Source organism: Perca fluviatilis, chromosome 9, assembly GCF_010015445.1.
Source record: "Perca fluviatilis chromosome 9, GENO_Pfluv_1.0, whole genome shotgun sequence".
Lineage (NCBI taxonomy): Eukaryota > Metazoa > Chordata > Actinopteri > Perciformes > Percidae > Perca > Perca fluviatilis.
In genome coordinates, this window is record NC_053120.1 from 35,119,000 (window position 1) to 35,134,644 (window position 15,645).

The 15,645-nt window shown below is 42.0% G+C and overlaps 1 protein-coding gene across 21 annotated transcripts in view; it reads right to left on the reverse strand.

Annotated features, from left to right (window-relative positions):
- Window positions 1-15,645, reverse strand: part of ptprfa (protein tyrosine phosphatase receptor type Fa) — a 412,601-nt gene that overhangs the window by 182,608 nt on the left and 214,348 nt on the right. For 12 of the 21 annotated variants that reach the window (XM_039810996.1, XM_039811014.1, XM_039810999.1 and 9 more), the window contains exons 5-6: window positions 11,913-12,101; window positions 4,908-4,925 (exon numbers count right to left, since the gene is read on the reverse strand). In XM_039810996.1, coding sequence (XP_039666930.1) covers window positions 4,908-4,925; window positions 11,913-12,101 — 207 coding nt within the window. The remainder of the gene's footprint in view (window positions 1-4,907; window positions 4,926-11,912; window positions 12,102-15,645) is intronic. The other 9 variants (XM_039811015.1, XM_039811010.1, XM_039811017.1 and 6 more) reach the window with 1 other exon arrangement.

The following is a 15,645-nucleotide window of genomic DNA, read 5'->3' on the forward strand; positions in this document are numbered from 1 at the left end:
CTCTCAAAGTCGGTAAATCTGCCAATTTCTGCTCTGAGTGTCGCGTAATTGGAGTTTAAAAATAGTTTCCCGTCTTTTTGGTTTGGTGCACAGCAAGGCCCTGCCAAAATGTATTGTGAACCTAAATTGATAGGTGGGCCGGATCTAAATCAGGGAAGGTCCGGGTTCGGCCTGCGGGCATTGAGTTTGACAAATGTTTTAGACTCTATATACTGGGTGAGATCTTCCTTCATTACAATAATCACAGCCACTGTCGTTTAGGATCTTTCCCTAAATGCTCACTAGCCCACAAAATGTGAATACATCTACAGCCGAAAATAGTCTCACAGGGCCTCTGGCATGGCTGTAGAATGTTAGTCTAGTTGGACATTATTTCACTTTTTTGTGTTGATGAAATGTAATATTTGTGAACCATTTTTGGAACCAATGGGGCTTGGGGCTGAGAGCCTCAGAGCGGGCAGGGAAATTAGAAAGTATTTAAAGACAAATTGTCGGTTTGGGGGCTTTTCATGGTTGCTGACTGGATGAAAATAACACCAGCTTTATCCTTTAACGCATGATGGGAAACGACTGATCTAAGGGCTCATTGGCTCAGATGTTTCAAATACATCATTCCACATACATAAACGCTGTTAGTAGTTGCAGTTACACTTTACTTGAAGGTATCTACATAAGAGTGACATGACACTGTCATGAACGTGTCATAAACATTATAAACATTCCCTCCAGAAAAATGTGATTATGCGATCGCATAATTCAATGTATAATCAGCCAAAGTCTGCATATTCATGCAGGGGCCGCATTTTTTCAAATACGCCGCACTTTCGCCGCATAAATTGACGATTTCCACGCAAAATATGCGGGGCTTGCATGATTTCATAATCCGATCGCGATGTGAACATCATCGAAAACCAGGGTGTTGGGGGAATCACTTTTTTTTCTCTTTTTCATCAAACCGCAGTTTTTGCAAGTTCCGCAATTATTGCAAGTTCCCGCAATTTCATTGCATAAAATTGCATAAATTGCCCGAATATTCCATCGCATTTTTTAAGAAAACGTGCTGCATAATCAAGGATTTTTGCCCGCAACAATCACAAAAAAACTCGCAACAAAAAACATGCATTTTTCTGGAAGGACTGTATAAACAAGTCATGAACGTTTATGACATAACGCTTCTGTCAGTAAGTGCCATTCGGTTTTTGTCATAACAAGATATGGTTAGGGTTAGAGTTAGGGTTAGAGTTCATGTGTCATGGCAGTGTCATGTGTTTATGACAGTGTCATGTCACTCTTATGTAGATACCTTCAAGTTAAGTGTTATCGTAGTTGCTTTATGTCATATTGTGATATTACAACCTGGCTCAAAGAAAAAATATACTTTTGGTGGAAGATAGAATCTTTCACGTCAAAGTCTACATACTGTACATGTATAGATTACTGCATAATGTTATTCCATAGCGACAGTTGGGATGTTGAACTTTGCCAAATGTCAATCAAGTAAAAGAAGGCGGGTTTTCAACACATCTAAAACCGTTATGGTGCAGACTTTATCCCAAAAGTGTCTAAAAGTGTTTCAGAGGCTTTTTTCAATGTGACAAGGAGAACATGCAGAGAGAAATATGCAACACCTGTCAGTTCTGGAACATAAGATGTCATTTGGATGCAATTAAGTCCTGATTGGTCAAAGCCTTTAAAATAGCCTTTAAAATAGCTACATTCTCGTGTTTCCACTGGCCAGACCCTAGCCTTGACGTCCACTGATCCCTGCTCTAAAGGCAGAGTACTTACTTTGTATATGCTAAAGATCTTTCATTTTGTGGAAATATCAGATAAAACTTACCTGGAACTATGATATATACGTAAATCCATTCATTTCATAACAATTTCAGAGCATTTATACAAACATTTAATATTCAGTTGTCAGTAGAGATGTTAGGTATGAGATAGCAAACATTTATGTATGTTTTAGCAAGGCTGTGAATGTGACATACATCATGCAGTTTTGCAGTGGACAATAAATGTGAAATGTCAGAATAATGTACATATTTCAGAATACAATCCTGAAATGCAACATGGAATGGGTTTGTAACACAACGTTGAGAACTAGTTTAAGGACGAATAAAACAATCAGTATCGGTGAAATAATGTGTGTGTGGGCACATCCCCGGTGGATCTGGTGCAGACAGTGAGCCCAGAGATGGAGGAGGAACAACCTTCATCTGGGATGCGAGTCCGTAACATACACACACACACACACACACACACACACACACACACACACACACACACACACACGCACAGTATGTAGACAAGCCTTTCTCCTACACATCACAAAACATCGAGTCAAAATGTTAATGAAAGCCGTGTATTTTAACCTTCTTCCATTGAGAGTCAGTCCTGGAGACCAATCCTCACACTATTGTCTGTTGAAGTGTGAAGTATTATGTGCAGCAGAAGATGACTATCTTTCTCTATTTATCTATGTCCAACTTTGTGATGATTGTCTAGCTATATCACATTTAACACCTTTACATGGCAGCTGCCTTTTAGTAGAAAATGCGTCATTCTCTCTTGAGAATTGCAAACGGATGCTGACGGACGTCTGCTCTGACCTCTTAGCATGAAAAAGGTTAATGAGTGCTGACAGAGGAGGTGTAACTTCTTAAATAAGAAGACTTTGAAGCCCTAGTCTTTATCAACGACGTTTCATTTTTAAGGGTTGTTCAGGTGTCGGCGAAAATTCCGCCGGATGTCCGTTACCTTCCTCTTTCTTTGTGTTGGCGTTCTAAACTCTGGTAGATTTATGAGGACTATGGTTAGCTGCTCCTCAGATCTCTGCAGGGTAAATCCAGACAGCTAGCTAGACTATCTGTCCAATCTGACTTTTCTGTTGCACGACTAAAACAACTTTTAAACATACACGTTCCACCAAAACAAGTTCCTTCCCGAGACTATTTTGCAGAGGCGCCGTTGCTCCGTCTGGCGCTTAGCACCGCCCAAGACCATTGTGAAAGAAATGCCAATAAACCAGAGCACGTTTTTCTCCCATCCCAGAATGTTGTGTGGACTCTACATTATTTTCACCCTGAACTGAAATGCACTCCTGCATTTCTTTTCTACTGCTAAATTCTATATATTTTACCTCCACCTCACTGCGAACCTAACCTATAACAATAAGTGCTCTGTTACAACTCTACTTATGCCGTCTTTTGTTGTCTGTTGTCTGTCCTGTCCCCTGTCTTAAATGCTCTACTTTAAATAGTAATTGCACTTTATGTATAGTCTATAATGTGTGTGCACTAAATGTAGTGTCGTTAAATATATTTTAAATGTGTAACACCACTTGATCCATGGTGAAACGTTGTTTCGTTTCACTATATACAATGTATATGGTTGAAATAACAATAAAACCCACGTGACTTGACTTGACTTGACTTGACTTAGACTAGCCAGATCTTCCGTCGGAGCGCTGTGGAGGAAGGTCTGGCAATGCGAGACTAATGAAGCTCTAAACGACATGTCAGAAGCTGACGAAAACTACCTCTGCCCTTCAGATGTGGCGCCCTCAATAATGTAGCATGTGTTCCCTCCAGACAGAGAGGTCAAACCGCTACACCTTCATGACAAGCACTTTGCAGCCTACTAATTATTCAAGAGGTAAGTTATCACATATGCTAACTGACTCACCTCCATGACCTGTTTCACTGGCATGACCTGGGCAGTGTTTCCCCCAGTTTATTGTGGGCCTGGAGGCCCACCGGGCCTGAGTTGCCCCCTACCAGGCCTAAGCCACTGGGAATTATGAATGTATTTTTAATAAAATATTTTACCTGTAGTTACAGGTATTTTGTTTAATTTAAAGGTCCCATGGCATGAAAATTTCACTTTATGAGGTTTTTTAACATTAATATGAGTTCCCCCAGCCTGTCTATGGTCCCCCAGTGGCTAGAAATGGTGATAGGTGTAAACCGAGCCCTGGGTATCCTGCTCTGCCTTTGAGAAAATGAAAGCTCAGATGAGCCGTTTTGGAATCTGCTTGTTATGAGGTCATAACAAGCAAGGTTACCTCCCCTTTCTCTGCTTTGCCCGCCCAGAGAATTTGGCCAACCCATGATAGAGAGACATCATGGCTTTCAAACGAGAAAAGTGGCAGTTGGTCAAGGCCACACCCCCACCCTCCACCTTGCTACTCCCACTCTCCTCCTCAATAGCTTCAGACACAGAAATGGCACATACTAAGGAAAGCTCATTGTGGGACTGTCTCTACTGGTTGTAATTCTGCACCAAAGCTGAATTTCGGGAAAGAGACTTCAGATACAGTATTAGGGGACCACTAAGGTCTATATAAAAGCATCCAAAGAGCACCATGTCATGGGACCTTTAAAGTTAGCTTTTAGCACTGACTTAATGTAGAGCCCTATGAAATCTGTCTTGTAGCAGACTCCATAATGGCTCTACATCAAGTCAGTGCTAAAAGCTAACTGGATATTTGACAATATGACTATGTCTAAGTTTCCACCCAAGCCACCCAACTGTAACTAGTCTGTAATGTCTTAAAAATACATTCCCATTTTTTCGCTGGTGGCTTAGGCCACCGGGCTCGCAATACACTGGGGGAAACACTGTAAATAGCATTTGTTAGCCCACTGCTGCCTGTAAATCAGCGGGAAGTGGTCAAAGTGATTTTATTTGAGAACACTGTCACTAGAAAGCGTGACCTTTTTCTACTGTATTGTCTTCATCTCTTCCAAGACCATACACGCTTTGGAGAATGTGGTGACGGCAGAGTAAGTGGACGGAGAGCTGGAAATGGGACATACTGAGGCGACGGGAGGAGGAGGACAAAGGAGATGGAGGAGAGGAGGAGAGGGGGATGAGAAGAGGTTTTCTGTACCCAGCATTCTTACCTCTGATTGGCGTACCACCTGGTGAGGTAATTTGAATGCAAATAAGATTAGAGATAACCATTAGCATAGAGAGAAGAGAATAAGAAAGTGAAACAGAGAAAGACAAAGAGTGGCAGGAGAGCAAAGAGAGGAAAAACAGCAGAGATAAGAGTGACTGCTAGTCTCACCCTGTGAGAACAAAAAAACATCCATAAAAAGGTATTATTAAATGTTAAATAAGCCAACGTGTTAGCCGAAAGTGAGAAATACAATGTGCAAAATTCTTTCTTCTGTACAAATGTGTTATTTAAGCACAAACATACCCCAGCTACAACTGCCAGTCTATCATTTGTGCATATGGTTATTTACTTTAACATGCTGCCTATTACAGCTGGCTATTTGCTCCACAGAGCTGGCATCCTGTTGTGATCATAAAGTGTCTCATTCCCCACACCTGATTGTTTTCCGCCCCCTGACAGCACCTGGCTATCGGGCACTTGACCCCTCATTTACCAACAACAGGCGTTTTTTTCTGTTTGATTTTTTTCTCCTGCATCCTGCCGTAACAAGGCAGGATAATAGTGCGTTCCATTTACCTCGGAACTCGCCCAGCCGGAGCTGGGAATGACGTCACACCCAAGTCGACTGCGTTCCATTTACAAGTCCGATTTTTCATTGTGGGATTAGCTCTAGCCACGTTAGCCATTGTTAGCGATACCGGTTGATAACAAACCATTATGCTGTTTTTTTGTGTGCATACAAACACCATAGCAACATGTCCACAGATAGAAGATGGACAGGACTGAAGTCCGATTTTCCAGGTCAAAATCTCGCAAAGACTGATTTAGTGAGACACAAATAAGACAGAAGCGCTAATAACGGTATGCTACTACAGCTTCTGTTTATGCGCGGAGCAGCCATGTTGGATTTTGTGTTCGGGGGATTCGCTGGTTGTTCACGTTCCGAGCTCGGAAATCCGAGGTCAGGGGGCGTTTCCGACTTTGACCTGGAAAATCTGACTACCGAGTACAAATGGAACGCACTGTAAGAACACAAGCTGCCCACTCTCCCTCTTATGCAATTCAAAGAAACTTGCACTCGCGTCCTGGAATACACTGGGATGTTGCTGCCTCAAAGGTATTAATAATTGTACTAATCAAGCTCCAAAATGAGCATAATACAGAGGTATTTTTATAACAGTTGTCATATAATTTGGGACATCTAATCTTCTGCCAGCATTTGTCCCTGTGAACTATTTAGGGCTGAACGATTTTTGAGCAAACTAGCGAATCGCAACCAATATTCCAGAGAAGAGTCAAACCTAATGCTGACTCCTCTCCACGGCAACAGCTGCCCAGACTTATGGGTATCGTAGTATTTCTCGTTTTATTTCTCAGAAACCGAGTTGAAGTAATCAACACTGTGAGGTGAGTGATTACCTAGAATATTTATTGAAACGCTTTGGTGTTTTTGCCCAAAAAAGTCATAGAAACCTGCACTTGTGTCCTGGAACAAACTGGGATGTTGCTGCCTCAAAGGTAATAATAGTTGTACTAATTGAGCTCCAAAATGAGCAACCTACAGATGTATTTTTATAACAGTTGTCATAGAATTTGGGACATCTAATGTTGCACCAGCATTTTTTCTCTGTGCACTAGTTAGGGATTTTAATCAATTTTAATCACTGTTATTTTCTATAAATGAAGCATACAGCACTTTTAATTAAGTTCTGACTGTACCAAGCGTAATCACACACTTTTTCTATGTGTAATCATACTCGCCCGTATGTATTCTGAATGACTCTAAATGTCAGATTCTACGCTTACGAGAATACTTTGATTAGTTGGTGGAAGTAATTACACATGAATGAGCACATATTTGTGAAAGAACAAAGGTTTTGTTGGTAAGAATCAACTCAAAAAATTACACAATGTAGGTTAAAGTAACATTTTCAATGCAGGACTTTTACTTGTAACAGAGTATTTTTTACAGTGTGGTAAAACTGTAAGTAAAGGATCTGAATACTTCTTCCACCATTGACGACTTATCTTGTGTCTAATTTCTAAGTACTGTCAAACTGGCTTCTTTGCTATAGAAGAGTCTACCAATCAAGCTCTAGATTAAGCTGTGCATGACAGTTTAGCAGGAGACATCTCCATCAACCAGCCGCCCGTTGTTTATTTGACAACGACTGTCCAACCCAGACGCCCCCCTGTCTGAAATAGAGTTGTAAATTTGGTGGACCTATTCGGGGTTTCCACTTAGATTAAGGCTCGGATGGGCATGAAACTCTCCCGGTTGAATCATCGGTGCAAAAGATGAACAACTACAGCATGTCTTGTTTTTTTTTTTGTTGATAAAAAGCCCAAAGTACAAGCTAAGTTCGGAGAAGATTAATATTACACAATATCAGTCAAAAGTTTCGACATGCTTTCTCATTCACTTGAATCTATCTGTACATATTTGATTTTGCTATATAAACTATGTATGTAGGTTGTACATTTTATTCTACACTTGTATATACATGTACATTCTTTTCATTCCTCTAAGTATGTATTTCTTTTCAGTAGTTGTTCTGGCATTTTGATCTTTTGTTATCTTATTTTATTTTATCTCATTTATTATTTCTAGTATATTTTTTGTAATTTCTGTATGTGTGTGAGTATGTGTTTGTCCCTGTAACCTGCTGCTGTAACAGATTTATCTATCTATCTATCTATCTATCTATCTATCTATCTATCTATCTATCTATCTATCTATCTATCTATCTATCTATCTATCTATCTATCTATCTATCTGACTATGACTCCCAAGGTGCATTTTGGGTATAGTGTGTTGAGAGAATTGACAAGACAAGTTGCAGCTTTAATCAATTCACTTTTGCATTCTGGATCAATGTTGGATAAATTCAGCAACTAAAGCGCAGTGTTGTGTTCTCAACTGCACAGACAAAGTGTTTTAACCCTAACGCTGACTCTGCTCCATGGCAACAGCTGCCCAGCCTCATGGGTATCGTAGTAGTTCTCATTTTATCTCTCAGAAACAGAGTTGAAGCAATTACCACTTCCAGAACCACCTCTATTAATAGATGAGTGATTACCTTTATTATTTATAGAAACACTTTGAGTTTTTTGCACAAAAAGTCTACTTTTGTCTTTTTTCCCAAACAGTGCAGACACTGACAGTCAGGGAGCAACAGCCTATCCGAGGTCCTTTTTTGTTCGACCATCTCACAGAATTAACTTTAATTAGTTACCGCTGAGTAAATGTGCTGGCAGCAGTTATCATTATAGTCGGGGAACATTCTGGGTCACTAACTAAGCCTTTCACCTCCAGCCGCTTGTTAACAAAGGGTTAATTACATGTTATATAATTAAAATCACAGCTCTTAAGAATCGACAATCACACTAAATTATACTTTTAAAAATGATGAATCCTTCAGCCCTAATACTATTCATTCTTGTACCACAGTAGCAGCATTTCTTCCTTTAACCTTGCATCCCCCTGGTGTAGGTAATCTGTAGTAGCTGGCACCATTTGGGCATATCAGGTCATATGCAGCAAATGGCACAGAGAGGGATGGCTACTATGCAGATGCCAGTGATCTGGATAATAAACCAAGCCGCTCTTCAAGAACACAAAGAAGTGTCAGATAGGTGGTGGGAGACAGTAGAGGGGGTGAGGGGAGCCCTGGAAGCTGTGTGGCCCCTGGGGGTCTGATGGAGGTGGGGGGACATCAGCAGCTTTCAGAGGGCCGGGCTAGGCAATGCGGAGACCTGCCATGACTTCTCACAGCTAGAAGAATCCCACGCCATTTCAGCATGAAAGCAGGGTGTCATGACAGGTTTTGGGTTTCATTGTGAAAAATAATAGGACTTTATTATATTTTCACAATGTCTGGATTGGGAGGATTTGTTTCTGTGGTAGAGTCGATCAAAAAAGAATAAAGTAATGGACTGGCAGTCCTCGACAACTTTGCACATGAGCATCAAACTGATGGTGTGATATGCACCAGGTGCATCCGGCTTTGGTCCATTTTTGCCCTTTCTTTGAGGCCAGAGCGGGTTGTCCCCAATGATCGCAAGGTTGGCGCTTCCAAGGCTTCTCCCGTCCGCATGTCGAAGTGTCCATGGGCAAAGAAACTGAACCCCAAGTTGCTACCGATGATTGGCCAGCAGTACCTTGCATAGTAATGGTAACCTGCTGCCATCAGAGTGTGTGTGTGTTAGCATGTGTGTGAATGGGTGAATGAGAGGCAAACATTGTAGTCCTCTGATAAGATATAAATGCAGCCCATTTACAATGGCAATGTGATTGGCTGTTAAAGGGGACCTCCATTGATTTCACGCACTACTATTAGTTTTCCTCCCATAGGGAGCACTACTACGCCTCTGAAAACAGTTGATAATGTCTTCTCTGGCTCTGGATGAGCTTTGTCAAATCTGAGTCATCAGGTGATGTCATTATCTAGTGTTGGGCTTGTAGACGACACATTTTTAATAGAAAGCCTGTGTTACAACCTGGGGCAGGGATTTGCGGGAATTAACTCTATTGTTTGCATTATGGGATCCAGTATTTTTTTGGAGATTCCCTTTTGGTGCAACGGTACACAAAGTCTATGGTTTGGTGCGTGTCCCTGTTGTGGGGGATAATCGACCATTAGAGCCAGTGGTTTAGTGTAAGTTTCCAGTTGGTGCTGATACTCAGGCAAGACGCACCCAGGGGAAAATAGGGGTTAGAGCAACTGTAGGCAGTGGATAATTCCTGGATGACTGCAGCTTGTGCACATTTATAGGATGCTCAAGTGAAAGAACATTATAAAAGGGGTCAGGCTGTGTGACAGATAAATTTAGGTGACATTATTGGAATTCCCATCCTTTCCAGCACTCTGCCCAGTGTCATCATAATGTACTGGAAAGCCATAACGCTCCCAAACAACAGACCTAAATAATAACATCTTAGGCTTTTTCAGCTGCGGTTTCTCATTTACATTTGCCATAGTGACAACACTCAGCATGAGCCATACATCCAGGAGCTAACCCGACTAACATGGTTTAGCTAATGGACAGAAACTGCCCCCACTGTCAATGCATTCTCTATGGAACTCACACTTTAGAAATCATGTTCCTCACTTTCTGGGACTCAGACCTAATTAGAGTGTACATGTATTAGGATAATGTGACTGGATTTATTTGATTTATTGGGCATATCAAAAAGAGGAAAGTCACGTACTGAGGTCAACGTCCTGTATCCAAGGATTCAGAACAAATACATGTAAGCTTAACCCATTCTGCTTCCAGTGTAACCATTCTTTTATTAATCAGTCTCTTGCGAGTGTCCCAACATTCTGAAGTTGCAACACTACATCACTGGAGTACCCCTTAAATAGCCAATGACTGCAGAAACAATTCAGCTGGGACCATCTTTGTCAAGCTTTGGCCATACATTGGCCGATGGAGTTTTCTGCTTATCGCCTTCAACAAGAAAATAATAAAAATCTTGAAACTAAATAGTCTTCAGTGACTGGTGGTGTTATTGCTGCGTTTGAGAATATGGCGGCTGAATTGGGAATCTTGATGTTTCACTCCAGCGTTGTTTACCACAGAGGAGCTTTGTCCTGTTGCACTGATCGTCTTCTTTCCCACTCCCTTCGGACTAGCAGATCCCGAGGCCAGCAGTCACAGTGCTCGCTGGTCCAGCATCCAGAGAGTCGACAGTGGTCTGGTTCACAACACTCTTCAATGGACAAACTTTGGTTGTAATTACTGGCAGACAGTTGAGTTTTGGAGCGTCAGAGGAAGCCTTACAGAAGCCAGAGGACATTTTTGTTTCTTTTATTCCAAAAGAGAGCAAAGGTCTCAAATTGAAAAATGAAGCTATTAGTGTTTCTTAATGGATCAAATTCATTTAATAGGTCTAACTTATTCATGAGCAAATCTAATCACTCCTCTATATAATGAATTCTATTGAAACAAATAAATTGAATAATTGTGGAGTGCTGCCTTTGCGCACGGCTATATATTTCACTTGCCTTTGTGTGGCACAGGATAACTCAGATTTTTCTTATTAAAAGAAAGCCAGCCATCTGTGCCTGGCTGCTGTGGGACTGCTTGTGACCCTATGAAACAAATTGAAACAAATTGCCATGCTATTTGGTTAATAATACATGGCATGTTTGTCCTAACCTCAGGCCCAGACTACGACTTGGGAAAATCCTCAAAGTGGACTTCAAAGCCAATGATATCCTGGAGCCTGTCTCTCAGCCTTTCCTCTCTGCCTGTGTTAAGGTGAGAGCTGCCACAGGAGCCCCCCCCCCCCCCGGGCCCTCAGTGATGGGAAATATGCTTCCTTCTCCAGCCGCAAGGGCTGGCAAGAAAGTCCGGCCCTGTACAGCCGTTCCGATGTTGTGTAGGTGCTTGCAACTTTTGGCAAGAAGCAAACATTTCTATTTTCTCACAGAAAGAGAGAGAAAAGGGCAGCTGAAAGGGTGTATAATGCTTGGGTATTCGGCCAGCAGCCATCCAGCTCTGCTGCGAGCTGCCTGGGCTGGTTTTGTGGAGAAAGATGCCCTATCTGCTCTTCTGGATCCTGGCCACGTCCTCACAGAGCTGCCTCACATGGCTGCCTCGGCTTTAACATTCATCACTGTCTGTGGAGTGTTAAGCACTGTTGGCACGGCACTGTTCCCACACAGGTGCTGCTCAGGCAATTAGTGCAATCTATGACATCCCGCTCAAAGTCTGAACCACTTATTTTCACTTATTGTGTTTTACTTTCTGAAAGATAAGATAAGATAAAAACTTTCACAATTCATCTAATCATGGCTTTCATATGGGCCATGATGCTTTTTTTTTAAATGTTCTTTGCTTTGTTTGCGTTTCTCCAAGAAATGCATACATGACCAGATCCTGCAAGGTATCAAAGGTCAGTTACCCCACCCACCAACACCTGATAGGGAAGCTAACTGCACTGATTTTCTTAAAAAAAAGAGACTTGTGTGTGAACATGTTGAGATGAGTGCTTTACCTGATCGCAGTTGTTTTATGCGCCCGTTGCTGCTGCTGATGTCAACAGGCAGGAAGTCTTTGAACCAGTAGATCTCTGGGTCAGGGTTGCCGCTGGCTGCGCACAGCATCGTAGCAGTGCGCGTTCTCTCCACAACCTTCAGCTGGGGCCCCATGTCTATGGTGGGGAAACCATGGGGGATCTGGTCCTCTGTGACAAAGACAGAGACAAATAAACATTGGCACTCTGACACATGACAAGTGGATGATGTCAGTTAGGACTTGAGTCGATCATTGGATGTTCTCTTCAGCCTAGACCAGGAGTGTCAACCTCAATTTCTCTAAGGGCCACACTGGAAAATGAGAATAGAGAATCACATCAAGGGCCAGACATATAGTTTTATTGACATGCTTTTATTTTGAAACAGTGAAATATATTTGACTGCATTATTGCATGTCTTGTAAAGTCTTCTAACTTACAGTTTGGTCGACATAAAGTCAGAAAAAAAGTTCCTTAGCCATCAAAGAAAAAGCGACAAAAAAGCGAGAAAAAAAACGTGGAAAAATGCACCAAAAGAGTGACACAAAAATTCAGAAAAGCGACAAAAACTATGTGGGACGAAATTTATTGTGAACCTAAATTGATATGAGGGACGGATCAAAATCTTTGAGGGGCCTTGAGTTTGACACATGTGGCCTAGACCCTGCGGTGTGAGATTTCCCTGCTCATCTCACAACTTTAAGCATGCGAGGATCCCCCCATAAAATTCAAACATAGTAAAATCCACCTCTAATGTAAATAATGCCGGGCCACTGCATGGCTAATCCTTCCAAGGAATTTCTCGTCATGGATCGGTGTGAACGAGAGCGAAAGCGATGCACTTTCTCCCCGAGGGGAATGCATTCTGAAAGTGCACGCATAATCTGAAACGCTTAGTGCGGTCAAATGTCAGTCCTGCCAAATTATGGATGAAACATAAATAAAATCATGGGCTGAAAATCCCATTCCACATCTCTGCCCACGCTGCTGAGGACGGACACAGCAACAGTCAGAGCTTCACATACCTCGTCTCATAATCATCCAATTCAGACTATTGTTTCAGCATCAAAAAGAATCCTGTGATTGTTGTCCGTGGTAACAGTACAAACACCAATTTAGGTATGGATACATAGGTAATCCCTGACTTGTACTCTAGCGCCATCAGCAGATTGACATTTTTGACTTGTACTGAAATATCTCCACAACTGGACTGATTGCCATGGAATTTAGTACAGATAGCCTGCAGCCTGCAGTGATCGTACAGTCCATTGATGGTCGACATTCCACCTTCTTTTACATTCTGAAGGAGAGCCTTTGAAAACACCAACAGCACTGACAGACTGGAATATTAATTCACAAATAAGATTTCTCTGTGTCAAGTTAAAATTCCATGCCTGAAGTTTCGAGGAATGCCTCTGCACCTCGTCGGACAGGACCTGCAGCTCGCAGTCTGAAAACATAGCTTTTCTTTTTCCCTCTGCCATTGTTCTGCATACTGTGTTTTTGGTGCAAAGACAACATTAATACTTTGCCACGTAGAGAATTGCAATCAGATGCATAAAAAGGGCAAATTGCACTCAGCTGCAAAACGTTATGGGCATGTTTGCACTGAAGCGCATTAGCATTAACGCAATCCCTTTTTTTTTTGGAATCGGACCTTGAGACGGGGCAGGTAGCAGTTGCAGGTGACTCGCAATTCATGGTGCTGAGAGAGGCCCTGAGACTCATTTCTGACTCATACCTAGAAAGACTGACAAGCATAAGAAAGGATGTTAATGATGGCTACAAGCACATCATTAACCTCTGCTACAACATGGGGAATTCTGAGGAAAATGACTGCATGATATTTACTCTATAATTTTTATTGGCCAGACACTAACTTAAAAACTTTGCCTTACTAAGTTGTTTAAAGAAGGCAGTCTCACTTTAGGTCAATACATCCATTTATAGTTAACTTATAAGAGACATCAAGGATAGCGAAGGGGAACTGATTCTGTCTTTTTTAAATGAAAGAAACATTGCTTCCTACATTAGTGCTGAACATTGGGTAATGAACATTTCTATTGGAAGACAATTAGTGGAATATGACTTTTTTTTAATAGGACACAGGGTGGCATGAAGTATGCCAATTAAAACTTAAATTGCAGAAGCAGAAACTGAAAAAGGAAAAGCTCAAATGCAAATGCTCAAATAGAAAGTTAACACGCAGTGCATGGTTTTTTAGTTTGGTTTTTCCTCCCAGCCTACTGCATTTACTAATTACTATTCATATTTTTAAGCCCTATGTAAATGAGGAGACGTGACATGAAGGGTGTTGGTGGAGCTGAAAGTTGTGCATAGAGGCACCTTGCAGACACCAGGGAGAGCTCCATAATCAACCCACAGTGAACAGTGCCATCCCTATCGGCTAGGTAACAACTAGTCTCACATTGCCAGACCTTCCTGTGCAGTGTAGTGGAGGAAGTCCACACAGCATTCAGGGATGGGAGAAAAAACGTGTTCAGGTTTATTGGCATTTCTTTAAACCAATCACAATCGGCATGGACGGCGCCAAGCTCCGTACGGTGCCGCTGCAAAATAGCCTCGGGAAGGAACTTATTTTGGTGCATCGTGCTCATTCAAAAGTTGTTATGGTTGTGCAACAGAAAACTAGCTGTCTGGATTTACCCTGCAGAGATCTGAGGAGCAGTTAACCATAGTCTTCATAAATCCACCGGAGTTTAAAATTCCAACACAAAGAAAGAGGAAGGAAACGATCATCGGCATAAAGACATGCATCTGGCGGAATTTTCTGCGGCACCGGAGCAATCCCGGAAGTGGAACGTCTAGATATAGACTAGGTAACAACAAACCCAGCAACAGCTGTCATATTTAGACAGACCCAGGAGAGGGTTACATCAAACATGATGTCCAACTTCCAGACCCTGCACATTCTCTCTTCCATTACAGAGGGACCCTAATTTATTTCCAGATTGAGCTTTTCCATGTTGGCCATTTTCATTTGAGCTGTACCCTTTCAGTTTTTTCAATTTGACTTTTTATTTTCAGTATGCTTTGATATTGTATATATCTGATCATTTTTGGCTGGACCACAGCACTGCCAGCGAGGCCAGCCCTTTAAGCATGGAAGTCTGTCACTGAGTGAGTCACTGTGTGAGTAATGAAGTTACACCACTGGTGGGAGTGAGTGATGAAAAGGACAATGACACATATTTTTCACAAATTTCAGCATGCATTGTGGCAAGCTCCCGGTGCCACAATGGGACAGCCTCTGATAAAGAGCTTAGAATGGGCCGTGGGGAGGGGAGGAAAGATCCTGTGGTGACAGATAAAAAATGAAACTCCGGGGAACAAAGGAGAGGTGACAGCCAGGCTGGCTGAAAGCCGCTGGAAGACTCCCAGTGTTGAAAAAAAGAGCCTCTTCACTCCACACAGTAAGCAAATGAGACCAGTCATTCTTGTTTTTTTGCTCCTGTGCACCCTCATTTGTTACTGTTAGGGTACCAGAGGGCCCTGGGCTGACATTAGGGAACAGACATATCCCGGTGTAACCCTGCTCCTAAAAACAATTACATTCCAATGCAACAAAACTGCATCCTCAATTACGTTTGAAGGAAAATGTCAAGTCACTCGCCAAACTCACACCCACGCACCATGTTCAACGCGCTTCCTCTCCCAACTTGGCCAAAACCAGCGGCGTTAATAAGATGACGTA